Source organism: Perna viridis, chromosome 2 (assembly GCF_037379345.1).
Source record: "Perna viridis isolate PV_CMFRI_1.1 ecotype Kerala chromosome 2, ASM3737934v1, whole genome shotgun sequence".
In the NCBI taxonomy this organism is placed as follows: domain Eukaryota; kingdom Metazoa; phylum Mollusca; class Bivalvia; order Mytilida; family Mytilidae; genus Perna; species Perna viridis.
Genome location: NC_142446.1, coordinates 64820025 through 64846541, shown reverse-complemented (window position 1 = coordinate 64846541; position 26517 = coordinate 64820025). Strand labels below are relative to the sequence as shown.

Genomic DNA, 26517 nt, shown 5'->3' with positions numbered 1-26517 from the left:
ATTATTTTAGTTACTTTATGTTCTTTGTTGTGTATGTCTGTTTTTCCATGTCTGGTCTTTGTCCCTGGATTACATTCTTTTGTTTACCGCTACAACCATGGTTCCCTTGATTACTCTTTTAAAATTACTCACATGTTTGCGGAATTAAAGATAATGCCTCTATCGTAACTTCAGAGGTATGTTTGAACGCTATAATATCATTACTCAAAACAGGGTAAGTTATAATGTATACATCAAAATTGTGACAATGTCATGGCCTTGCTTGAGCATTTAAATCTGTTGTCGAACTAATGTGCATACCGTGGTAAAATGCACTTGAATAAGGTACAATTGTAAAGGTTGTCATACAAAAGCAATATTTAAGGAGAGTCTGTTTAAATAATATTTACGACAATATAACTTTATTTTTAACATTCTTTATACTAAATAGGTGAAGCGAAACACAGAAAATATTGTTTGCCATCTTACTTGTAGTTGATTTTAAAAAAGACAATTTTTTATAGATACACCCTTGTAAAAGGAAGTGTTTTTTAATATCTTCTATTGCGTTCAACTTTAAACCGAGCTATGGGCTAGTATAAATATAATGAGTTCTTCTGCATTGCAAAATCGATTACTTAAAGTTTTAAATATTTGCGATACACATGGTGCTACAACTTCAATATGGGAAATAATTCATATTATGAAATGATATTAAATGAAAAATTTAAAGACATTTATACGATTAGTACAATTCTAATTTTGATTGGTGCCGTTGTTGGGTCTCTGGGAAATTCTGCCATCATATATATATACTGGTTTCGAATAAAAGAAAGTGGAGAAAGATATTTTCTTCCATTGGTAGCGTTTGTAGATTTGACAGCATGTTTGACAAGCACTAGTTTTTATGTTATGGATAATACCTATTTCTTTTCATATCCAAACGACACCATATGTCGAATTTTGTCGTTTCTACAAATTTGTATTTCGGGAATATCCGCACATTCTTTGTTAGTTATTTCAGTTCAACGTTATCGGCTTGTTTGTAAACCACACAATCCGCGATTGAGTCTTAAGTGTAAAAGGATTGCATTCTTCGCTGTATGCATAATTACATTAGTTTATTCTTGTCCGATTTTAGGAACTTCTGGAATAGAAGACACAGAACAACTATTCATGAATCACACGGTGCGAACCCGGATTTGTAGATTCTCCATTATCAATTCGTCAATGATTAACATATACTTCGGAATACTTGCATTGATAACAATATGTAATTTAGTTGCAACGATGTCATTATTTATTCCAATTTTGAAAAGAATAAGTATTGTCTTGTCTGGATTTAAAGTGAAGATGACGCAAAAAGCAAATGAACATCATGAAACAAGTTTTGTAACGTCGACGACAGACATTGACACCGAAGACATCAATGTAGAAGAGAAAAAAACTCATAATAATTCAATATTCAACCACACAAATGACAATATCACAAGAGAAACACGGGGTTCGAACAAAGTAGAAATAGAAACCACTGATGTAAAAGCTGATATTGAAGACATAACAAATCAAGCTGAAAAGTGTAAACATACCAAGCAAAAATCGAGACATGGAATTGCAAAGAGAAGGATCACAATAATGTTTTTTGTCATAATATTGGTATACGTTTTATCCTATATTCCATCTATTGTAATTCTAATTCTGACATACACAATAACAGACTTTTCATACATTAAACTGTCGAGATCTGAGGCGGCAGCATGGACATATCTTTCTCGCTTTGTTTTTCTTAATCACCTTGCTAACCCGTTTATATGTGGATATTTTGACGTAAAGTTCAAGAATGAATTAGCAATGTTATTTTATAAGATACTCAAAAAGTGCAAACTTTAAGATGCACATAGATAGTAGTATTTCTAAACACAGAAAGTTACATTTTAATGATTTCTCGGAAAACAGTCGAGTAGTTCCGATTGTTATATCTTGACAAACGTCAACCGTTGGCTAAAAGGAGAAGATATATACATAGTTGAACTATTTTAACATTTTCTCTAATGTAAAAAGCTGTTAGATAAGAGATTGAATTGAGTTAAACAGAACAGAATGTAGACTATAAAGCAAGAACTAATGTAATGTCAACACTTACATACAATTTATTTTAGGCAATTACCTATTCTATTTATTGTCTGGTCCGGACACAGTGAATGAAAGAAATATGTAAATATATTAAGTCAAACAATAAATCTTTTGAATAAAAGGTTACGTATTTACGTAATATTGAAAGGTTAATCCCAACATAGACATTTTTACAAGAATATTTCTGATCAAGAAAATAATTGAAACGTAATAAAAGAAAAATGTATTTATAATGCGCCATTATTATATCATTATTTTGATACAATAATTAGTTTCAACATTGTATTCAGAAATAGTTTGATTACAATAAATTACAAAACATAATAATAATAAGACCAGGATTCAGAAACAAGCATAGCTTATACTAAGTCCGTCTCCTTATAAGAATGACAATCAATGACAATTTTGTTAGCACATATGTTCTACTGTACGCTCATATGTTGAAGAATATAATATGTGGCGAGGAGAAAATAAAGTATTTAGGAAAAAAAGAGGATGAAATGCATTAATAGGTAATTGATTGTAGTTAGGTGTTCACAAACCGTTTACTGTCTACTATATACTTTTGCACATTTGTATATATAACTATAGTTAGAGCATCTGATCCATGAAGCAACATTTTGGGAGTTAACGGGATTGGTAAATCTAACGACAACGACAAGCGAATGGCTGCATACTTGTCACAGTGAAGAAGATAATGTGCTGACGTTTCAGATTGACCGCATGTACAATATGGGTTATCGATAAGATTTCGCGCAAATAAATGAGCATTAAAAGAATTACTGTCCATACGTAATCGTGAATGGAGCACCTGACCGATTCTACTGCCGATTTAGAAATATGTTAGGCATTTTACGTTCTAAACTTTCAAATAGTTCTTGAATGTTTCTACGACGACGCCTTACGAATGTCGAGTGGCAAGTTGTTCCATAATTTGACATTTGAAGGTAAAAAGTAACCAGAATAGATATAGGTTCTCGTACGTATTTCAGCCATGTTGTTGGAATGTCAAGTAAACTGATAATCATGATGATGCAGGTCCGAAACCGTGTTTGGTGTCAAGTTACAAAGATAGTCAAGAGCATTCTAATTCACCATTTTATGAATCATAATAAGTTTATGATTCTTTCTACGATCGGCGAGCTTTTTTCCACCCTGTCTAAACGTATAAGTTTGCAATAGAAGTTAGTTTAGACCCACCCGTTACTATTTGGATGGACTCGATTTGCACACTCTCAATTTTTTCAGACAAATATTCTATGTTGTTGTCCCAAATGACGTCGCCATATTCCATTAGTGGTCTAACGTACGAGAAATACATTTTTTTTCGAGTGTCAATCTATCAAGAACTAATCTCAAACAACGAAGTGCATTTACACAGGTGAACGCTTTTTTGGACAATATTGTCGATGCCACGATCCGTTATCTGAAAATGTTATACCCAAATGCTTATGGCTTGTCATTTCCTGTATGTCGTGATCGTTCATCTTTATTACCGGATGTACATGTACCACTCGTGTAGACTTGCGCAAAATAAGCATCGTCTCGTTTTTCTGCGGATTAAATTTTACAAGCCAAGTAATTGCCAACTGGTGAATTTTTGAGAAGTCATTATTTAAGATATTGGCGGCCATAACAGGCGAATCGACGGTTACGAGAAGGGTAGTATCGTCAGCAAATAACTTAATAGTCGCATCTATGTCTACAACAATGTCGTTTATAAATATGATAAATAACAGAGGTTCTAAAATCAAACCTTGTGGTACGCCGGCATTTATCGGTGTCCATTTGGAGAGGCCCCCATTCAAACAAACGTGTTGAGTTCTACCGCTCAAATAACTCTTATACCAATCCAACAGCTTTCCCGAAATACCGTGGTTCCTTAGTATTAATAAAAGACCAGTGTGCCATACGCGATCGAATGCTTTTTTTATGTTACAAAATACTACTCTGATTTCCTTCCCATTATCCAAATCTTACCAAAAGTATTCGATATATCAACTAACTGGTTTATAGCCGAATCGCCTCGCGTAAATCCAGATCAGTGAGCAGTTATAACATTGTGGCGTAAGAGGAAGTTATGTACATACTTATAGACGCATCTTTCCATACACGTCGAAATAATATTTAACAACGAGATCGGTCTGTAGTTTTTAACCTAGTCAGCATTTCCGTTCTTAAAAACCGTTGGAATGGAATGTTGGAAAAATTGCATTAGTCAACGACATATTTAAGAGTCTACATAACTGCGTTTTTTACAACTGAGGCACCAGCTTTCAATAAATGTGGATTTACAAAGTCAGGCCCGCAAGCCTTACTGGTGTTCAAATTGAGCGTCATCAGCATCAATCACTGAGATATATATATCTTGTACTAAGTTACAGCCCTAGATTAATCCTACGAGGAGGAATGACCCGGCCATCGAAAGCTATATTTTTTATATAGCCTAGCTGGCCGAGTGGTCTAGGGCGCTGGAGTTAGTGCAGGCGGTGTTGCCATAGATGTCACAGCGGTACGAGTTCGAGTCCCGCGGAGGGAACGACCAAACATTTGCATCGCAAATTTGACAGTTCTAACATTGTTGGGAATTTTTCAGACCCTTCTATATATATATATATATATATATATATATATATATATATATATATTATAGAGCGTAATATCCGCTAAGATAGGGTTAGGAAGAACACACGCAGGGTCATCCAGCACGGTTTGCAAAGCCAAAACCAATTGAATTCGTTTGCCTTTTCGTTATCGTGGGAGAGAAGCAGATCGTTTTTTGAACAAAGGGGAGATGCCGAATCTTGATCGCTTCATTCCAGAAATCTGGTTTTCAACCATTTTTTTCCAGATTTTCTACCAGTTTTTGGTCGTTAGTTTGCAGTTTACGCTTTTGCTAACCAAATTTGCAATATAATCATCTTCATAGCGACAAATAAGAGTAGTTAGCTCATTTTGAATATGTCTAAATTTTGTCCAATCTGACTCACTATTTGACCTCGCCGTTTTTACGTGTGACTTACATAATTGTTTTACCTTAGAGTCAACATATCATTGGATATCATCAAAACCACCAGTGATAATAATATGATTGCAGTTTGCATCGTTTACTGTAGACTCGATAGAGCGTTCAACTTTTGACCAAACATCAATGTTACTGTTAGGTGGTACGTAAAAAGTACCTGAAAGGACATTTTTGTGACAAATTTTTAACTGAAACCACAGTGCTTCAACTTCCGGCACTTCTTAGTCAGTACGTCTAATGGCATCAGTATTATCATGAACATAAACGACTCATCCCCCATTTCAAACACCAGCCCTATCTCTTCGAAATGGTTTTTGTTTGGTAGTTGAGGAGCTCGATCGAGCCAGGTGTATTTGTGTTTAACCAAGTTTCAGTAAAGGAAAGTATATCAAACTCGCTAAATTCGGCTGTAGCTAGGTCTAATTTTCGTATTAGACTTTGGACGTTCGAATGTAAAAATGAAACAGAGTTGTAAACTAGATAAATCTGATGAGCAATCTGAATGTTCGCGATGAATATCAAAATTTGAATCGGTATCTGACGGACCAGGGTTAGGATGCAAACCGCTGATCATACAAAAAGCTCAATTATGACAAGAAGTAAGACAATAAATAAGAAACTATCAAGATTCAATAACATAGGCGGCATATAAATATCTGTACAATGTGTTTTACCATTATTTGGATTAACATTCTATATACGGCGCAAAAATAATTAATGTCAGGGATTTTATTTTGTTCCCTTATTAAACAATTAAATATACACGAAAAAAAAACACCAAACACAGACAGTGATCTGTTGTACTTTAGTGCGAAAGCAAAAGGGTCAACTGTCATTCTGTATTGTTCTACTCCGATACCCATTATGTCACACCCGATTGATCATAACAGGAATGAGAGTGACAAAAGGTAAAGTGCCGTAGACAGTAATGTGCATGTACCTGAGATTTGTTAAAACCTTTTGCATTTCAATTATAAGATAAACAGTAATCATATTTACAAAACGAAAAATATTTGCTATTCATGATTGGAGTATTGAAACACTCAGTGATTCAGAAAACAAAAACTAAATTTTCCGGTAAGTAGATTTTAAATCGTAAAAACATACAATTAATATTTATAGTAATCAGACCAAAACATCATTTGCCTTGCAATGAAATAGTGGTTTACGGATTTTACGGATTTAGAAAGCAGATTTAAAACTAATAATTTAAACTACCTTTACTTGAGGCGAGGATTTTTAAGGTAGATTAGACACGTGATATTAAAGTAATTGGGGCAAACTTTAACGCCTGAGTGCATAAAATTACTATAAAGTCGTATGTAGTAACAATAATGGAGTTTAATAACAGAAGTCAAGAATCAAAACTATAGATTTCATTTATTTAAATTAGGACATTACTGCAGCAGCATATGACATGGCTGGCGACGTAACATCTTCAGGTTGGGCAACTGGTGGATAGCCTATGTCGATCGCTCTAGGAAAGTTATCCGTGATAAGTTTCTTTAGAGCAGAGTCAGCCGTTACGATAGTCTTTTAGAAATTTTTTCCCATCTATGATCCAAGTTTGGGATATAAGACCTTTCTTTTTTGACTGACGGGCTCTGTAGGCCAGGATATTGCGTATTTTCGTGAGGTCCTCGTTAATTGTGACATTAGGGGTATCGGAGTCTTTGAGATTTGTCCTACATTTAAGAATGCGTCTTTTGGTTTTCTTGTTACGCAGCCGCACATAGATTTGTCTAGGCATTGGCGGTCGACCAGTTGAGGGTTTTTCGGTTCTAACAAATCGAACAATATTCCAAGCTTTAAAGTTTTCATCTATCGATTTGACAATTTCTGTTACCGTTGCAGTCGTGTTTTCAGTGGGCGTTTCTGGTTTCCCACTAAATCCACCAACTCTCGACGATTATACTGCTCGAGTGCGCCTACTTCGGATTTGAGTTAAGAGTTTTCATACTTCAATTCATCTCCTTGTTGTTGGAAAGACAGAGTTGTTTATTTTACACAGTTTTCAATTTCTTGTTTGAAGCATGAGCATATCGTAGCAATGATATTATCAGCAAGTGCCATCCTTAATTTCAGGACAGTGTTATCTAAATCAGATGTTTTTAAGGCAAAAGTTGCAGGGCCCTGAAGGTCTTGGTTTGCAAATGTTGGCTATGTCATAATGTTCTGTTTTTTTATAGTCAGATTGTTGTCAGGCGAAGGTTTTCTGACTCTACGTAAACGTAAACACATTTACATTAGATAATAAACATTGACGTTTTGGACTTAAAATGAATTGAATTGTGTATTGTGTTTATAAAGGCAGTGGCGAATAGTACTGACTTCTCGACATTAAATTCATGTTCCAAATCTTCCAATAATAGCACAAATGATTATTAAATGTTATAGCATCACAGAATGTCCTTCCATCACTGGTAAACCAGTCTAGATTATGTTTTTGGCCAAAAAATGTCGGAGAGAAAATTTAGGCAGCCATTGCGTGAGCGTGCGCAAATGGAAAATGCAATAATTGTGTACTATTTGAAAAAGGGGGATACGGATATTCTAGGAGGTAATGCTACGTTATTGAAGAATTTACTTTTGTATCGGTTGAATTTGGTAAGCCAACTGTTATAGACCAAACCATATGTTGAAAACAATGAATAAATGCATCTAAAATTAAAAGATGCCAAAAACTACTAGCGTAGAGATATCTGTCAAAGATATTGATGGCTTTATAAACTAAGTATCTGTATTTTTAAGAATCATGGAAGAGTTGTTCGTGATTCAATCGCAAAAACATATGTTTTAATATTTAACAAAGATATCTTGAGGCAATTTTGTTGGATAACGAATGATGCTTTTCCGTATAAATCCGCTTAGTTAAATATATTTGAGATGAAAATTATACAAATGATTTAACAAAATCTTTTCTCTCTATCAAAAAAATGCTAGTTGATTACATTGTCATTTCTTCGCCACTTAACATGCACTTGTTGAATTTTTATACCCATATATAAAACCACATATTACCAAATATCATACTATAAACCGAGAAGTTTTCCTTATTGAGTATTCGTATATGCCTTTAATCTAAGCAACTTCATAACATATATATTTTTTTTAATTCAGAATACAACATTGAACAAATTCTGATTTGTTTCTAACACACAAGTGTGGGTCCATCTTTGTATTTGTACTTTATTCTGTTGTATGACCTGGCAATTTAGATACAAATACGATATTTGATATGGCTTTACTAAATTGATACAATATGTAATACATTGTCTTATGTAAATATTCATTATATTTTATTATTTAAGTACTACTGAGGTGACATGTGTATCAGGGTGCCACATGAAGAAAAAAAAACGTCGAGATTTTATTGCATTATTCAAGTATGTATATCTTATAACCTCCAAAAATAACCATCAATGTGTTTGTAAAGCTTGCTTGCCTTTTAAAGACTTCATAAGTCAAATTAAACTGACACGCACTATGGACAAATGGCAGGAGCATTTTCCGCACTTTTTCCTTCTTTTAAGCTGTCAACAAATATCTGCGTTACAAATGTTTCAGGATAAACTTTAATAACTTTTTTGCTTGTTTTGCTAGACGTTTTGTATATATATTTGAAGAAGAAAAGACTAAATTGTGAAAAATTATGTGCCAACAATTGCCCAATTCTTACACAAGATAGTACTTAAGACTATATGTTATTCTATTTTATGTTATTTTGTGTTTGCGGTTTTAGAAAAGCTTAATTAGTTTTCTCTTTTGTCAAATTAAATTATAATGCATGAAGTAATAAAACAACGTTACTGATGAAATGTTTTACAACTAAATTGCACCTTTTATCTTTTATCATTTAATTTTACTTATTATGAAACATTGAGAACTACTTGAATTTATAGCAATGTCATGAATAATATAATTTTATTTAGTTTAATGGAAAAGGTTATTTCAAAAACAATATAGGACAGATGATTACATTACCTTAAAACAAAAAACATCTTGGAGTAATTATTACTTTCATTGAACAAACGAAATCGGTGAACAAAAACTTTTTATTTTATTCACAAGTTCGGCTTTTGCTGCTTAACCTCTAGACGCACTATGAACACAAATAAATTGCAATATTGAAGCTACAAAAATCCTAATTTTAGTGTGTTTGTTTAAAGTTTAAAGTTTAATTTTGTGAATAAACTTGTATAAAGTTATAAATAAACTGGGGATAAAAGATACTTACCTTTTATATATATTGTCCCACATACATATAGATATCAGGACTGTGTTAACATTCTCATAAAATGTTCTAGGAGATATACAATCTTTCTTTATGAAAAATTTAAAAAAAAGAAGGCCTTGAATATTTTTGTTGGTTTTGATATGAAGGTAAGACAAGAATATAAAACTAAATATTTTTGTGTCATAATTTTCCTTTAATCTTCCGTCTTCACTGTACTTGACTTTTTATGAGCAACTCGATCGGCAGGTATTTCTAGAAAAGCAGCAGACGCTTACCTTACCGGCACACCTGGTCCACACTCCCAGTTTTTAGTGGAGTATGAGTTGCTCGTTTTCTGTTGTTGTTATGTACGTATTATGGTTATTTGTTGTGGTTTGTGTGTGTGTGTGTGTGTTTTTCATGTCTGGTCTTTTTTTTTTTGAATTATATTCGATTACTTTCCGCTAGAATTTAGGTTCCATTTTTTATTCTCTGCAGCTTTCATCATGAAATAGGTTGAGTAAAATATAAAATGAGGATATGTTAGTAGATTAATATGCAAATAATAACGGACATATTTATGACTTTGATTATTATTATATGGATTATTAGAATTTTATTCAGTCACCTATTTGTTATTGTAACCGTCGCAACTTTAAGGTTATATGATAACGAGTATCATATACACGGAAACCTTTCTTTCAATCGATCGTTCAAATTCTAGTTCTGATTGCGAGAAACAGCTATTTTAGCATTGTATACAATTTTCAGTAATGGGCGAAGATCTTAAAACTGTTCTACGCTGTTCTCCTTAAATCAATAGACAGATACTCAGAAGTCTTTTCAATAAATATGTTAATTCTGGTATATAGCATCATTTGCAATCAATGTTAAAAACAAAAGGATACTACAGACACTGTGAAGTCACCCTTATATCTTGACCTACACTTATTAATCTGTGGTAAAGGAAAACTGTTGACCAAACTTTACGACAAACGTGATGACTTTTTATTCAAAGTTGTCAACTTTTCTTTCATCTGTGGCAACATCCCTTCAATCACAACTCATACGTTATGCCAGAGCTTGTCGAAACAACGCAGACTTTTTGTATCGCGCTAGAACTCTAACAAATAGGCTTATGGCATAGAGTTGTGTTGCTACAAGATTGAAGTCAACACTACAGAAGTTTTATGGTCGTCATCATGGACTCGTGGATTGTTATGGTGTATCCATCTGCACCATCAAAACAGATTTATTTAACGGGTCATAGTTTTTCCTTTCCTCGTTTGTCTACCCCGTACTTGACTTTTTATGTGCAACTCGGCGGGTGTTTCTAGAAAAACAGAGGACGCTTACCTTACCGGTGCACCTGGTCCATGTTCCCAGTTTTTAGTGGAGTCCGAGTTGTTTATTTGCTTTTGTTACTTTGGATGTATGATTTTAGTTACTTCTTTACTTTGTTGTGTGTGTCTGTTTTCCATGTCTGGTCTGTCCCTGGATTACGTTCTTTTGATAACCACCATACCCTTGGTTCCCTTGATTACTTTTTCATACACAATCCATATAGGTTTTTTTTTAACACAGTCTGATGACAAACTAAGACTGTGTATGTGTACTATAACTGTTTCTTATTTAAAAATTAAAAAAAAAGTAGACCTCCTTCATGAATTAGAAAAAAAAGCAAACTGCTGCTTTGATATTCACAAACCTAACGCAAATTCCTAACGCATAATAGTTGATACACTGTGGAGAGCGGTTCTCTTTGGAATGCATTTTGTCGTACCTTGTTTTCATTTTTTGAAAATGATGAAACGATGTCATAAAGTAACGTTCAGCTTTAAGGAAATGGTCATGATTTTTTATACACAAAGGGAAGAAAGGTTATGAGCCATCTATTCAATGGCATGTTCGCACAAGAAATTATCTACATTGTTACAGTTAGAATCATTCCAGGTAAAATTGCCGTCACTATCTTGCCTATACTCCAAGCAAACACACAAATATGATATTTTATCGATTATTCTAGTCCAATTGCAACAAATGTAATAGTTAAATTATAGGACTTTCCTATATCCATCAAAGATACTTTCACAATATGATATTTTCTCCTTAAATTCTAGTAGATTTTGAACGGTATTAATGAAAAGTATGAGTGTAAATATACTGTGACTTAATGCACAGTATGTTCCAAAATTGATTTTAAAACGTCTTACAAATTTGTGGAATTTTCGTAATAGCTTCTTGATGTTCACAAGGTGTGAGTATGTAGGCTAATCGTCCTCCAATTGACGCACAATATTTCTAAAAAAAGAAGCAGTTAGCAAAATATTGTTGTTAGATCGTTTGAGATCTTCGTGCTTAAATAGTGTGTTCGTGATAAATTTGTCGGGAAAAGGATTTGTCTTAATTTTTAAAGGTTTTCTCGTAATAGGTTTCATAGGTTATTAAACCAAAATGAAATTACAATGACTTCATAAAAATCTCCCAAATAACATTTTGAGATGTTTTAAATGAAATCATGGCAAGAAAAAAAGTGAATGTTACTGTGCAAACATATCAATGCTATGTAATGGATACAGACAGAGGAATCCAATAATCTAATAAAATGGCTAGTACCTGAACACGAGCAGCGAACATCATCAAGATCTGAATACGGAAAAAGAGGCGGACGTCATTATAACGATAGTAAAAACGAATTCAAAATATACGAAAAGAAGCCTGAACTCAGTCTGACTGGAAGTAACAAGTTGAACTTTCCTGGTTCAATGTGCAGGCAAACTGATGATAAGTTTCAAATAAGAAGGCCAAAGTTTCTGTACAGAATGATGGTTTCGTATCTGAACACAGGAACAGCTTGGTCTCAGGTCTACTACATTTTGAGTTGGCAATCGTATATCTTATCTCTAATACAAGGAAGGCATTTGCTTTAAGTGCGAGCGAATTCGAACCATTAGGTAGGTTTTCTTTTCAATAGAATGGATTTCATGTAATTTACCTTTTTTGCTAAATTTTAATTAGGATAATTACCTCTGTGGAAGCAAGTTTCAGATATTCCAGATATCTATCACTTTATTGGTAAACAATTTTGAAGTCGCCGAAGAATATCTTGTTTTACCACAACCGGAAATATTTTTTCTTACATCCACGGAGTTTTTATCAAATAACATGTGGGTCTTTGAAACATTTGGTCGAGCAAGTGTTTTGACTACATTTCACAATTCCATAGATAGAAATATAGCGTTTTGCGTTGACGAAAGTGTCTCAGGAGGTTACGTTGATATATTTTTTTTAAATGTCTATATATTTAAGAGAGAGCATCACTGGATTATAATAGCTGATGAGTACTGGAGCATTCTTCCTCACTTAGATTGCAAGTAAGTTCTTATTTCCAGCCATTTACCTTTATCTTGTCAACTGGTGGAAAAAAAAAACATGCAACGTTTGTTACATAATAATATAATTTGTGTGTTGCCTTTGAAAGCAAAAACAGAAAAAAAGGCAAAAGGGAAAGTTTGGATTGGTGCACTTGGCGAAATCTAAAATAAATCAAATGAATCAAATATCACGAGAAATGCAAGACTAATACATCTCAGGCATGCTCTGCGGAGCCTTATAAGATGATAATAGGATAATTAATTGGAAAGAGTGAATACCCAAAATATAATCATGAAGAAGAACGCCTAGATTTAACGCGTGTGTGGAATTTGTTCCGCATGTTCATGCGTTCATGTCACGAATGATCAAATTTTGTGTATTCACGACTACCAGTTGATTATCTTATTTATTATATAGATTTCTTCCATTATTCATTGGTATTTTCAACATATTTGTTGAAGTTTTGTGAACAGCGGGTAGATATTCATGTAGTGACTTTTTTGCAGGACACAATCCGAGTGTAAAATTACCGAATTTATTTCACTGCGCAAATAATCGATTTTTTCTTACACTCAGAACATTCGATAAATTACTGCTAATTATATGATAACTTTAAAGCATAACTTCTGATGTCTGAGTTACTCTCTCAGTGGTGTTTGATTCTAAATTTCAAAGATAATATGTGTTTATATCTTCAATATCTGGTTCTCTTTAACAGTATGCCTCCTAAAACTGCTGGAGAAACAAACGTGTTCGCAAACATAGTTTTTTTTTACGAATGATTGCCTTTATGATGCTGATGCAAAGAAAACATCCCAAAAATACTGTAAATCTATCCATTATGGCGTGAATATGTAATTAGTAATTACCAAACCAAAGTAACAAATGGGTTGTGATGTCGGGATGGCTGAGAACTAACATATAAAAACATTTATTTTTTTGCAAAAAGCAAACACTTTATTTAAAAAAAAAACTTTACCTGCTCTGCCGACCACGTTTTTTTTGTTAATTTACGTAACACATTTCTTCGTATATAAAACAATATCGTACCGTTTATTATTCAGGTAAATGAAAAGACGAGTATAAAATCAATGATATCAGATCAAATAATAAGGACGTAGTCTTGTACTTGTAATCAATATTAACGTCCTGTAAATTTATATGTGAGACAATTACTAAATTATTGTACGATAAGTGCTATAAGAGTAATTAGAAGATTGGAATGTACATGTATACACAATTTTATATCGAGGTAACCAAGCTAATACATGTACCAGCCATTCTAAGTTGCAGGTAGCCATATTCAGAATGCGCTACTCTATGTGTACTTTATTAGTATTATTATTATTTTTTTTTTGTCTTTTTTATTATTTTCATTATCAGTTGATGTATTTTCAACGTTCCCTGTGGATTATTCCCTTGATATTGGCTCATTTGCAATTCATAGGTTTTGTTTTTCATTTTAATATGTAAATTATTTTTTTGCCCGAAAATCAAAATTTATATTTAAACAAGCATTGAATTAACGGTCCTTTATTTTATTTTCTGTTGTTTATTTAATTTATTTTTTTCTTATAATTTTGTCTTTTGTATTTTTCGAGTTTTTTCTCTGTTAGTATGATTTTTTTACATCCTCAACAATATCATTGTATCATGTCCGATTCTGATATTTTGTAACATACAAAACAATTTCCCTAAATAGTTTGAGCTTGCAATTGATCTAGACAATGCTGCACAACTGAATTCAGGTTAATTACTTGAAACATGTATCTCCATCAATATCTGATCCAAACTACGGTTAAGAAAAATAATTAAATAATAAGCATATGGAGTAGGCATTGCCTATAAAAGCGATCACTGGCGTTTCATCATACTTGAATTTTCATATTACCCAACGAGCTGCCCAATTCTTTTTTTAGTCTAAGAATTTGTACCCTCAATGCAATATTATTATAAGAATATAATATGATTTAAACCTATAATTTTTCAACGCTGTATACTTATATTCCCCATACTCAGTTAAAATCCCGACATAAATACATTATACATCGTTGTTTTTTTTCCAAAAAGATGGTACACCTAAATACAAATATATAGTTTTAGGTACAGATTCCTCATAATTTATTAAAAAAAAATTCCAAATCATCTTCCAAGTATACAGAAGATGTTTTCAAAATGCTGGGATTTTTACTCGTTTAGCTAGATCCGTTAATCTCATTTTCCGCTATATAGACGACGTATTATCTTCAAACAATCCTAGTTTCGGGGATTTGATACATCACATGTAGCCTAAATTACTAGTGGTAAGGAATACTATAGACACTGTGAAGTCAGTCTCATATCTAGACTTAGAGATCAACGGTAAAGGAAATCATTTGACCAAACTTTACGACAAATGTCATCACTATTCATTCATAATTGTTAACTTTCCTTTCATCTCTGGCAATATCTCGTCAGGACTTGCGTATGGATTTTTCATAACACAACTCATACGTTATGCCAGAGCTTGCAGTAACTATGCAGATTTTTACTTGTATATATTGTGTAACATACTTATTACAATAAGGCTTCCGGAACAGGGTTAAGTTCTTATAAGCTTGAAGTTATCAAAACAGAGGTTCTATTGTTGTCATCATGAACTCGTGGATAGTTACGGTGTATCCACTTCCACCGTGGAAACTGATTTGTTGAACGTATCATAACTTTTCTTTCTTTTTACATCTACCCCGGACTTTTTATGAGCAACTCGGTTGGTGTTTCTAGAAAAAAAAAACAGAGGACGCTTACACCAAACCAGTGCACCTGGTCCATGCTCCCAGTTTTTAGTGGAGTCCGAGTTGCTCATTTACTTTTGTCACTATTTATGTATTATTTTAGTTACTTTATGTTCTTTGTTGTGTTTATCTATTTTTCGGGTCGGTCTTTGTTCCTGGATTGCATTCTTTTGTGTTTTGCTAGAATTTAGGTTCCCTTGATTACCCTTGCTATGTCCGGAATGATATCATTTTCTCATGCGAAATTGAATTTAAAATACTTTTAAGTCGGATTCCATCAAAATGTTGTTTTAAAATACCTTAATATTGCCATTATACGTTTTTTGTGAGGTTTGCTTGATTTAACAGGCTTTTTTTAAAATACTATTTTCTACTTTCAGTTGCATTCCCTTATAAAGTTATTTTAAAATGTCTGCCATCATATGTTTTCTTTGCGGTTTGTTCGGTTTCACAGGTTTAAATAAAATACGATGTTTCTACTTTCGATATACTGGGATTTTCCCTTCTGAATCACGTGACCGTTTCATGAAATCTATCAACTCAACTATAAAATGCTTTTTCCTGGCTTGTATATCGTAACAATTTGTTAAAATTTGGCTAGAATATTTTTATTAATGTATTCCTCCTGCATTTTACTGAAAAAAAGAATACCTGCCATGTTAGAATTTTGTTAATCTGTCAAATTTGGCGTAAGATTGTTTTATTCCACTATGCCCCATGATTTTTTTCCAAATATTTTTTATCTTATTTCGATTCAATTGTTGTATGAAACAAAAAAAAATCGGTTGAGTGGAACAGGTCGGGTGTGGTGAAAAATCGATATAGTACGTGCCCAACTTTCTTTTGTCTACTTTCAACTGATCTATTGTTAAATTCAAGATTAAATATCGTAGTGGGTAAAACGATTGAAGTATCGAATTTTTCTGTCACTTGTTTACGATATTATAAGGGTACACAATCGTAACTTATCCATTTTGTCGCAGTGAAATCTCTAAGTTTGTAATACAAGTGTGCATGATGTTGCACATTTCGTTGACTTATAAAAAACTGCATTAGATATAGAATGCTTTAATTTGAATTTTACTGTCTTTGCAGAATTAACAGTTTACAAGGATGATAGCCATATTTAATGATAATTTGGCACTATGAAGTGTATATGTGTGTTTGTATACGAGCGGGATGCTAGGGAAGGGCATGTCTAAATTACTGTCAAAAATTTTCTGAAGCATTTTTAGATCGACTACATAAACAGAGCGTGGTCCTTTCTGGACAGTTGTGGGTTAATTATTTATCAGTTCAATTATCAATGTTGATGCTACATGTTTTTCATAAAATGAATGCTCATAGAGTCCAAGTACATGTACCATACTACATTTGTAAACACCAAAAGCTATATTCTAAGTTCTCTTGTTCCATTTAGAACTATCTTTATAACTGTACGCATGAAAAATTGAAACTACTAAATACATGTGAAATGCGATGTCGACATTGATGAATATGAATATTCTTTTAGATACCATAGAAAAAGAGGGATAAGCAAGTTTTGTTCAGAAGAAACAAAATATACATCTGAAACACAAACTGTCAACTTTTCTGCAAATTGTATTATAAATTTCTACAATATTCAATAACATATGTCTTTTTCCCCAAAATTTCAAAGACATGTAGTGTCGTCCGCTATCGTAACTTTACCGGACATTCACACATATCCCCAACATGCCCCTGTACCTGAGGTCACCAGTGTGCATGATTTAATTATATGGTTAAATAAATACAAAAGTGAAGTGGAGTGTGCTACACTGATTTACTTTATTGACACTTCATTTTAATGATCATATTTCATTTTACCTCAAAAATGCCACGGAAAGTTAATTATCCGGAGATTTTTCGTTTTAATTTCGTTAAAATACAAAAAAACGAAAATTGGCACCTATTAAGCTAGTTTCGAGCCGTTTAATACCTTCCATGCAGACTTCTCGCAGCATTTTCAAAAAAAAAAAAATATATGCATTTATTGGCTTACCATTGAAATTTTAATTTGCGTCGTTACTAAATGATCTTATAGACTTGAAATAGAAATCCTGACCAAATTTAAGGTATTTAAATGAGTTTTCGTTTCTCTTTGACAAATCTGCGTAGGAAGTTAAAGAATCAAGTGTATCATTGATTAATGGTTACAAGCCACGAAATGTATGTGCAATCAATTCATACTATTAATGGCATACAAATTTTTTTTTTCAAGATGATTTGTCCAAAAGTCTAAAATTAAAATACGAAACATGACATACGTAATATCTTATATTGTCCTTTTTGGTGTCTCCAATTGTTAGCATGGATATGCCCTCCTATTAACCTGCGATTTTGTTACATTTGCTTCAACAATGTTATAATGAATTATGTTAGATTTTGTATGGTTTATTTGTCGAAGTAAAACGATATTTATTACCGTGTTAGATAGAAAAGCTTTCAATATAGTGCAATGTTTCTTCAAGATTGATAAAATCGCAGTTATCGCAGCATATGGTTGGACTATCATTGTGAAGTTGTTGAATATTTCAATTACCGTTTGTCGAAATCACGTAAAACTTATTAGATTTTTTTTATCATATTGTTGTATATTCTTAATGCTTATTCCTGATTCCTGATTGTAGAATTGTTAATGTGCATTCTTTTGTACACGACGTAAATTAAGGTGTTGTATTTTGCTAAAGTAAAAATTTGCAAATACACCATAGCATCAGAAGTGGGATATATCAAATCCGTCACACTCATAAAACATTGCCTGAACTATCACACTCTCCAAAGAAGAGATTGTGAAAAACTAACAATCTGTGCTATCCTATTTTGGTCTCTCTACCAATGACGATGGTTGTGATTTACCGTCTATGTACTGGATTACTAAACTCCACAAGAATCCATACAAACAACGTTACATAGCTAGACCTGCAAAATGTACAACCAAATCTCTTTCCAAACCTTTAACCTCTATACTCACAGCTGTCAAAGAAGGTCTGCAGACCTACCACAACACTTGTTACTCGCGTAGTGGTATTAATTCAATGTGAATCCTAAATAATTCGAAAGAGTAATCAAGGGAACCAAGGTTATAGCGGTAATCAAAAGAATGTAATCCAGGGACAAAGATCAGACATGGAAAACAGACATACACAAAAAAGAACATAAAGTAACTAAAATCATACATACAAAGTAACAAAAGTAAATGAGCAACTCGGACTCCACTAAAAACTGGAAGCATGGACCAGGTGCACCGGTAGGATAAGCGTCTTCTGCTTTTCTAGAAACACCCGCCGAGTTGCTCGATTAAAAAATAAAAAGATTTTTTGGAGACAATCAGTTCAAGACTATTATCAGAATATAATAGCCTTAAAACATATGCTTTTTCAATACTGTATACTTGTATTCCCCATACTCAGTTATAATCCCGACTTAAAAACATTCTACGTCGTTGTTTTTCAACAAAGTTGGTACACCTAGATACAAATATATAGTTCTTGGTAGAGACTTCTTATACTTTGTGAGAAATAATTCCAAATCATCTTCCAAATATACAGAAGTAGATGTTTACGAAATGCTGGAATTTTTAATCGACAACAAATTTGTCTAGTGTGGTGGACGCGTTTTCCAACAAACAGTAGGCATTCCAATGGGAACAAATTGTGTTCCTCTACTTGCTGACATACTCCTCCACTCTTATGGGGCTGACTTTATGGCTTATCTGATCCGGAAGAAGAATATCATTTGGGTAGATCCTTTAATCTCCGTATAAGTTATATAGATGACGTATTATCTTTGGACAATCCTAATTTTGGGGATTTGATACATGGCATCTACCCCAGACACTGTGAAGTAAGCCTCGTATCTTGACCTACACTTAGAAATCGATGGTTAAGGAAAACTATTGACCAAAATTTACGACAAACGTGATGACTTTTCATTCAAAATTGTCAACTTTCCTTTCAACTGTGGCAAAATCCCTTCAGCACCTGCGTATGGTGTCTTTATATCACAACGTATACGTCATGCAAGAGCTTGCCGAAACTACGCAGACGTTTAGTATCGCGGTAGAACTCTAAATAATATGCCTCTGGAATAGGGTTATGTTGCTACAAGATTGAAGTCATCACTACAGAAGTTTTATGGTCGTCATCATAATATCATGGATCGTTACGCTGTATACGTGTCATAGTTTTCCTTTCCTATTTCGTCTACCACAGACTTGAATTTTGATAAGCAAATTGGCGGGTGTTTCTAGAAAAGCAGAGGACGCTTACCCTAACAGAGCACCTGGTCCATGCTCCCGGTTTTTAGTGGAGTCCGAGTTGCTCATTTGCTTTTGTTACTTTGTATGTATGATGTATGATGTATTTTATTTTATGGGTTTTTTGTGTTTGTCTGTTTTCTATGTCTGGTCTTGGTCACTGTATTACATTCTTCCGGTATAACCGTGGTTCCCTTAATTACTGCTGAACATAGTCGATCTACACGCACAATTTTGCAAACCGAATAAAACAAATTTCACATAAAAACTGAAGATAGTTATGAAGAAAATCAAGACGTCACACAAATAAAACAAAAGCACTAGCACTAGCACTATCAAATTCCAATAAAGAAGAAAATGCTGTGAATCTCACGAAATTGTTCGACCGACATGAAAACGTCGTGTCATTTTCTGTCATTATGTTCTCTGATTGGACTAAAATTGTGATTGAATTCCGTTATTACTTTGTGTTGATAACTTGTTTATTACCATGCTTCAAGGAAAGTTTCTAGCATTCTGTTACAATTAAAATTAAAGAAAACATTTTCTCGATCCTCTAAATTTCAAGTGCTAAAAAGATGGATTTCTCACACTCGAGAAACACAAACCAATATAACTGATAAGCCTTTGTAATAACATATCTATTATTTACATTTTGCCTACAACTGAACACCAAGTGATACCGTAACAATTAACATCTTTAGTACTGTGACATGATACCTACGCGTTTACTTGTCTGTAATGTACAACATTTGAAGTAATCATGATAACGGATGTTTAGCTTCAAGACTAAAGTTCCAATAAAGGTAAGCTATAACGTAAACATTAACAAAAGTGTGGCAATTTAATCACCTTACTTGGAGTACAATTTAATATTTAATCGAACTAAATGCATACAGTGGTTATATGAATAAGAATATGATACATATGTCAAAGTTGTAGTATATATAGAAATAACATTTAAATACAGAGTCTATATTAACACAAATAAATTCAATATTTTGGTCGTTTTATCTTATTTTCTCCATAGAAAATAGATGAACCGAAACACGGAAGATTCTAGTTTGTTATGAATTATTTTGTTTTTCTTCATTATACATGCAGCTGAATTTTCAATAGAAGATGTTTATATAGATATACCCTCGAAAGAGGAAGTTGTGTATGCTTACATGTATATCTACCGATATATTTAAATTCTTCTATTCAATTGAGCCCTTAACATTTTTTATAATTTTTTTTAGTTTATAGTATATAATTTGAATACGATTGTATTAGTTCATACATATATATTTTGAGTAGTTGCCATATTCAGTCCGCTATATTGGTGTTTTCACTGTTACATAAAGAAAATGTCATATTGATAGAGAAAACTGGACAACGGTCATAACTTAACATTACTCGACATTACTCGATATAACCATTGTTTTCTTATGTCCAAAATTATTTTCAATAAAATTATTTATCTGGCTATATCAATAAACTAAACCTTAATAATTTTAGCATGCTCGATGGGTTAAAATCATTGTTTAGAACTTCTGGCATGTAAGACATTGCGCAACTTTTTTTTATGAATCACACGGTGCGAAAGGATGATCATAATTTCCTCAATGATTAACATTTATATTTTGAATACTTGCAGTGATCACAATATATAATATAATTGTGATGACTTCATTATTTGTTCCAATTATGCAAATAGCAAATGTTGTCTTGTCTGGATTGAATCTGAAGATGACACAAAAGGCGTATGAACAATCAGATGCAAGGTTTGTCGACGACAGACATTGAACCAAAAGAAAACACAGTCCCTTGCGAAAGAAATAAAATATGGAAAATGTTTTAAGTCAAACGATAAACTGTTAGTTTTTACGTTACTGTCTAATTCAATGAACAAATTAAACATGTTAATGTGAAAAGTATGAGACATATCAATATTTTTCTCATATACATGTAAGACTGAACGAAAACGAAAATGAGTTCATCGAATGCTACAAAGGCGATCAGATCAAAAACAACCACTGCTCTTTCTGTTGAAATTTTCATATCTGGCTTCATGTTTATTTCGTACTAATATCAACCAAATTTAATTGTCATTGTCTAGTTGAATTCTTGTCAATGTTGTTAATAAAAAAGGTTTAATTCTGCATCAAATCGACACCATATTGTTACATATATACTCCGATTTCCACAATAGGATTATATAGTGATATGATATCCCTTTTTTTATATCTCTTCCTTCATCCATTCATTCCGTCCGCATTTCTTTCTTTCCTTCAATTTCACAGAGCGTTGACCAATTTTTATCCGTTACTCTTCCCGTACCACTGAATGGAACTTAATGAAATTTCTAGACATTTTTTATTAACTATTCTAATTGTACATTATTAAAACAATAGGAAGGTTTCACAACAAAGGGTGAATATTGCCATTAATGAATACGGGGACACTGAGATACCAACTTTATATTTTTCTCCTTCTGCATTGACTATCATTTGTACATTACACAGAATCATTTTTACTTATTTCGATTTTGTACCTCATTTTTATAGTTTTATCTTTTTATCTGCCACAATTTTCCCGATAAACAAACAAGTTCAAAAAATGATGAATATTGTATAAGAATGTATTCAATTACACACATATGCCCAAAACATATCATTTGACCATGCATACATTCATAACGAAACATTTATTGACAACGCTGTATAGATCAGTTAGCTTGCAAATCACTTGTTATGAATCTGTCGACGTCTATAATAGGATAAGTTTTATCACTATTAATGGGAATGGTTAAAACTGTGTTCGTTTTATGTATAACATTCATTCGTATTATATGCAAACGAAAACTTTCGTTTTTCAGTATCGAGAAAAATAAAACATACATCTCTTTGACTGTTGCAGTCGAAACTGATACACTTCTCTGTTGTGCAGTTGTTTGTCAGCAATCTAATACATGTGTAACAGCAACTTATCACCCGAAGTATAAACAATGTTTTCTAGGTAACAGAGAATTTGACACGATAGATGTTTCCTACGACTGCGTACGATTTACAGCATCACATCTAATTTTAATTGTTTTGTATACAAGTTTATAAACCTCAGCTCTTCAATATTTAAAATAATTAGTTTTTTTTATAGAAATATTTGTTCTGTGGTAACGACTGTTTTAAATTTCATAGCATGAATTTCATAAAAAGCATGTTTTTTTCTGAACATACCTTCTTGTCATGTGATGTAAAGGTATATATAACATAATAAAGAATATTTTCATTTGTCACAGGGGTTCACACGTATTTGAAAGAATTAAATCTATGAACCAATTAAGCGACACGACAGTGCATATGCGTACTCCTATAATTCTTATTGATTTATGATGTCGTTGTAACTCTATAGCCTTACAACGAATCCTGTCTAAACAGGCCTCCTTTTAACTTGGCATGTGTCAGTTGTTTTATTTAATATCTAATTTCATGTTAATTTAGAAAAAAATGTTTTATTTCATTGGTTAGATAATTTGATATAAATAACTTTTGGTCATTAGACGGTAACTAAAGCACAAACATAGTCGTTTCTACCAATAATTGAAAACAAATCCTTATGTTTTGAATTAAAAGATAAAAATAATGAAAGGAACAATTATTGTCTAAACACTTATAATATGAAGTACAATTTTGTGTTAGAGTCAGGTAATAGATGGCACATAATTTTTCTTAATTTAATCTTTATTGCCGCAAATATATTCAATATATCAAGAAAACAAACAAAGAGCTGTCTAAATATAGCATGAAGGCTATGGGACGAAGATGATATTTGGCTGCTTAAATAGGGAAAAGTGCTGTTAACGTCTGTGAAGTAATTCATATGATTTGAATATAATAGTAACATTAAATTGGTAGTGTCCACAATTACACAGCATTCAGGTTTGATATTCAAAATAATTTGAACCAAAATTAAAATTACAAATATAAAATAAAAAAAACATCAACAACAAAACAAAAGATATCATTGAGCACATCTCGGACGTTTAAAAATTACATTATTATTTCCAAAATGGTGGCTAAAGTAATGCACAGTCAAAATACAGCTAAAGAAAACAAATGATGTCTAGTTGAACGTTTTTGTTTTGTTTTACTAAGTCATATTTTCACTATTTCAATAGTTAAGATGTTCTTTAAAAACACAATTTTTCTAAGTCAACACAAAAACTCATTGAAATAGACTATTTTAGAACATTAAAGCAAATCTAGTGTAGAGTAGGACACAAAAAGCTTTACACAACGTTTTTGTGCATATACATGGACATGGTTTGACTATCTAAATGAAAAAAGTGTAGATGTCAACCTTTCTGTCCAACCTACTGAAATAGACTTTTTGTGACTAATTTAATCAAAAAAGTGTTTACATGGCCTAAATATTGTCTGCATTTAATTTTTATTGAGATTGACAAAAAATGACAATTGTATCAGTCAAACGAAAACGCTTAAACAAAACAAAAACAAAAAAAAACAAAAACCAAAAATTAAACCAAAAAAAAAAAAACGACTGTGAATGTTCATATCAGTCATTATTTTGTCTAGTAGTAAGCTCATTAGGAAAACCGATAGACACAAATAGTTCCATTATCAAAACATGTTTATTATTATCATTGTTTTAGACGACGTATTGTCAGTCGATTGGAGGTCAACTTGCAAGAATATTTTCATCCTGTGAGAATGAACAAGCTATAAAGTGGTTAACTACAACTTCATGTATGTATAAGATATAGACTGCGTTTATTAACTTGTAAATAAATATAACCTAGGCATTGTGGTACTCAAATTCCCAGGTTACAGCAAACATCTTACAGATATACATCACGAACAAAAAATAAAAAATTAAAAAACAAAACAAAAAATGTTGAAAAAAAGCAATTAACTTGCTATATTCTAGCCGTGCATATTGTATGTCTATTAGTACTCCACTAATAAGTATGATGGTAGGATTCCAACATTCCTTTAGACTTTTCGCATACATGTATATGTATATAAAATATGCGCATTTTAGAGTTTTAATTCTGCTTACCTTACTTTCTTTTAAAAACAGGTAATATTTATTTGTATTTCGTTGCTTATAGCACTCTTCCTTTTTTTCTTTTCAGATTTGTGTCTTATTCATCTATAACGTTTCACATAAAGAACATAAATTCGCATGTAACGTGATTATCATCGCAAATAAAAAATAATTCACAATGAAAATTTTGTGTAGACTCAGAATTGTATGTTTATTTCGAATTCTTACATTACGTTATTAAAACTTTGTCCGTTAAGAATTCTAATTTATATACCATTGCAAAGAGAAGTCAAAGATGTTTCAATTAAAAGGAGATGATTCAATTGAAATGCAGAGGACAAAGATTTTATTTATATTACTTTGTCTTGTTTCGTAGATCTAGGAGTTTGGTTAGGAGAATTGAGGTCTTCCAAAAATGAACATGGTTCTTCGACAATAAACAAACAAATTGCCTTCCTTAATTGGGGGCCAGGTGAGCCAAATAATTATGTAGGTTCAAACGAAAACTGTATGAGATTTTTTTTATTTTCCAGAAGAAACAAAAATGTTATGGGATGACTGTTATTGTGATTTTGAGCAGCCGTTTCTGTGTGAAATATTCAGGGATTAGTTGCCTTAAATATACTTTCATCTATTATATGAGTTATATTTGTGGAAAATGTCTATCCCGTCAGTAACACATGAAGATGAATCATTGGATTTCAAATTAAATGTACCTTTTTTTTCTTTTTCTTTTTCTCTATTGAAACAGCTTTTTTCTGTTTATTTCCTCCATAAAAAGGTTAAATAAAAAAGCACTCACACATGCCGTGGTAAAATATCAATTGACATTTAAAAACAATCGATTCTTTAATCGGACATACATATCATTATCCTGCAAAGGATGCATTGTTGCCAATATTGCATATCCAATATTATAACTTGATAAAATTATTAAAACTAACGATAAAAAATACTCAAAATTATACTTTGTAAAATAAATGTAAAACAATGGATAGATGTAAAGTATGGCATATAATTTTTTTCATTCTTATATATGAATATATATTGAATAAGCCAAATGAAATCAATTAAGATTAAGTTAATACAATGTAATACTCCAATATATAATTACAATGTTTGAAACGCATAAAAATACCATAATTATAATAATACTTTGCCAATATAAAGAAAGTATTCATAACATATAAATACATTTGTCAGTAACTAATGGGATTGAAGACAACATTTTATGAGTCATTATGATACTATGTGATCTAAGAGAAATTGAAGGAATGAATGTGCGTTTCACAACTTCGTTTACTGCGAAACCTGTTTTGTTTATCACATAGTAGATCGTTGTTTGCTAGCCATGAGGTGGGACGTTTATTCAATATAAAACAGTATATGGTACGGATATGAGAGTGATACCTCTATAATTGAATGGAATACGATCGTCGTTATATCCAGGGCTCAGAATAGGATGTATAAAAGAGTAATCAAGGGAACCAAGGTTATAGCGGTAATGAAAGACCAGACATGGAAATCAGACATACACAACAAAGAAGAAAAAGTAAATAAAACCATACATACAAAGTAATAAAAGCAAATGAGCAACTCGGACTCCACTAAAAACTGTGAGCATGGACCAGTTGCACCGGTAGGATAAGCGTCCTCTGCTTTTCTAGAAACACCCGCAGAGTTGCTC

The 26517-nt window shown here is 32.4% G+C and overlaps 1 protein-coding gene and 1 long non-coding RNA gene across 3 annotated transcripts; both read left to right on the top strand.

Moving 5' to 3' along the window:
* The first annotated feature begins 483 nt into the window (after positions 1-483).
* LOC148626485 (uncharacterized) lies at positions 484-2591 on the top strand. The gene has a single exon (XM_088570519.1). It carries the CDS (start codon positions 664-666, stop codon positions 1867-1869), a length of 1206 nt encoding a protein of 401 aa, XP_088426645.1. The 5' UTR covers positions 484-663; the 3' UTR covers positions 1870-2591.
* A 2164-nt stretch (positions 2592-4755) lies between these two features.
* LOC148626484 (uncharacterized) lies at positions 4756-25796 on the top strand. Of its 2 annotated transcripts, XR_015920079.1 has the most exons (4): positions 4756-6214; positions 8449-8523; positions 24436-24529; positions 24919-25796. It is a non-coding gene; the product is annotated as an uncharacterized LOC148626484 (long non-coding RNA). The 2 variants fall into 2 exon arrangements; XR_015920078.1 differs by lacking the exons at positions 4756-6214; positions 8449-8523 and adding an exon at positions 18794-20587.
* The last annotated feature ends 721 nt before the right edge of the window (positions 25797-26517 follow it).

What these genes read in the sequence shown, in the direction of transcription:
- LOC148626485 (XM_088570519.1), top strand. Translation starts at nt 664, where the DNA reads ATGGGAAATAATTCATATTATGAAATGATATTAAATGAAAAATTTAAA.